Source organism: Primulina huaijiensis, unplaced genomic scaffold (assembly GCF_012295235.1).
Source record: "Primulina huaijiensis isolate GDHJ02 unplaced genomic scaffold, ASM1229523v2 scaffold207000, whole genome shotgun sequence".
Taxonomy (NCBI): Eukaryota; Viridiplantae; Streptophyta; class Magnoliopsida; order Lamiales; family Gesneriaceae; genus Primulina; species Primulina huaijiensis.
In genome coordinates this window covers 1-2,233 of record NW_027354687.1, presented here as the reverse complement: position 1 = coordinate 2,233, position 2,233 = coordinate 1, and the positions used below count along the sequence as shown (strand labels likewise).

Below are 2,233 nucleotides of genomic sequence, written 5' to 3'. Positions count from 1 at the left end.
ATTCGATGGGATTTATATAATTAAATATATATAAATACAAATGAATTCGATGGGATTTATATAATTTATACTTTAAAATATAAGATCCGATTGACATTTATAATAAAAAAATAATATATTTGATGAGATAAAAAATAATACAAAATTAACTCATGATATATCTATATTGGAGTTTAAGTGACTTAATTTGTAGTTGGACTAGCTTGATGCAGATAGTTAACTTGACGCATGGTGATCCTCCGATCCAGAGTCAAATAAAAATTATGAAGTCATAAATTTATTTGTAAGGTATGTGGCCTCAACAAAAAAATATCTCAATTGTTGGTTGGTGACAAAAGGCGGTAGGTGTAGGACATGTGAGGATTGAGATATATTACAAGAGCTCAACCATTTCTTACTGGCAGACATTATTAATCCAGACACCAGCGAGGTATCCTGCTTCTTTCGATTTCTATACATTTTAATATCTTTGGATGTTTTGAGATTATTATTATTTATGGGTACGTTGGTGATCAAGCTAGGTAATTAACGACAATGGAAGCTGACATCTTGATGGATGCTGGATTGTTGCGAAACTATGATTTGTATCAGGTGTTGTTTTTACTGATTATTCTTTCACCTCGTTCACGTCGAAACCATGCGTGGTTTCATAGTATTTTTTTTTTTTTTCATTCTAAATTTGTTTTTTTCTGACACAAAACTAATTGCGTTATGTTTTTTTGCATTCGAAATCGAAATTAGTATTTGTTGGAGACTAGCGTGTATCCACGTGAAGCAGATTATCTGAAAGAGATAAGAGCTCTCACCTCAACTCATCCCATGTAACTTAATTTCCTCTGATAATTTACGTCTTTTCATCATTTCCATGATATATATCAAGAGCCCTCGAATTGTTGTTTGATATAGTTTAGTTATAGTATTTTGTTTTGTTAATGTTGAAGATATATATAGCTTTGTATAAACTTCGATTCTTGATAGGGCCGTGATGGGTACAAATCCTGATTCCGGTCAACTGATGGCCTTATTCTTGAAGCTCATCAATGCCAAAAGAACTATTGAAATCGGAGTTTTTACTGGATATTCCCTTCTTCTAACTGCACTCACCATTCCTGAAGATGGGAAGGTTGTTACACATATACATCGGACCTAGCTAGTTAATAATAATTACGACGAAATGATGGAAATTTTGTATCAGAATGATTTTGTTTTACTGCTGATTGTAAAGGTTAATGTTACAGATTACTGCCATCGATCCGGATCGAAGCTCATACGAGATTGGTTTGCCCATAATCAAAAAGGCCGGTGTCGAACACAAAATAGATTTTGTCGAGTCTGCGGCTCTTCCAGTGCTCGAAAAACTCTTGGAAGATGTAACAACACTAACCCTTTTCGAATTGATCACTTCCCAAAACTTTAGTCTGATATCTTGTATTCACGACGCAGCATGACAATCACGGAACATTCGACTTTGCTTTCGTCGATGCGGATAAACATAATTACGTGGAGTACCATGAAAAGCTGTTGCGACTTCTGAAACCCGGCGGAATAGTGATATACGACAACACGCTCTGGGCAGGAACGGTGACGATGCCGGAGGATTCTGTTCCACCGGTTTTGTTACCGTCTCGGAAACCTGTGATGGAGTTGAATAAATATCTTGCTGCCGACACTCGCATACAAATTTGTCAAGTTCCTGTGGGTGATGGAATGACTATATGCCGGCGTTTGTAAGAGGCTTATTATTGCAATGTTTCCATGGTGTTGCTCGAATAAAACGCGTATTTTCGTTTTGCTGGGTTTGATTGTTCGTTTAACTGTGTTGCTTTTGGTGAATTGCTTGGATTTTATCCTCAAGCTTTAAGGGTCGAGTCTGTTTAATAATATTATAAAGAGTGGCTTTCTATATTTTAAGGCAAGAAGACAACTGATGGAAATCGGAATACAATACAAATTAAATCGTAAACAATTCCCAACATAATTGCACAATCAACCACTAGTTTCTTTATATCATATCAGCTTTTGCTTTGCTGCAAATGTTTCGGCCACTAGGAGAGGGAAGGCAATGGTTGCATCGCAATGTACCTGCTCAGGTAAGACAATTAACATGCCAAACCACTGCATTCGATCCACATATTAATTATTACCAATATGCGAGAAAGAAAAAAAAATGAATTCAACATACCTTCACAGACTTGGCTGAAACTCGAATTTTGCCCCAAGACACGGCTTCGTC

General features: G+C 36.2%; 1 protein-coding gene and 1 long non-coding RNA gene across 2 annotated transcripts; one reads left to right on the top strand and one right to left on the bottom strand.

Moving 5' to 3' along the window:
- Positions 1–347: 347 nt before the first annotated feature.
- On the top strand, positions 348–1,903 carry LOC140966531 (cation-dependent phenylpropanoid and flavonoid 8-O-methyltransferase 1-like). The gene is made up of 6 exons (XM_073426790.1): positions 348–430; positions 522–591; positions 742–821; positions 979–1,123; positions 1,239–1,370; positions 1,444–1,903. Exons 2-6 carry the CDS (start codon positions 535–537, stop codon positions 1,729–1,731), a joined length of 702 nt encoding a protein of 233 aa, XP_073282891.1. The 5' UTR covers positions 348–430; positions 522–534; the 3' UTR covers positions 1,732–1,903.
- Positions 1,883–2,233, bottom strand: LOC140966533 (uncharacterized). The gene is made up of 2 exons (XR_012173388.1): positions 2,183–2,233; positions 1,883–2,082 (listed from the first exon to the last, which is right to left on the bottom strand). It is a non-coding gene; the product is annotated as an uncharacterized lncRNA (long non-coding RNA).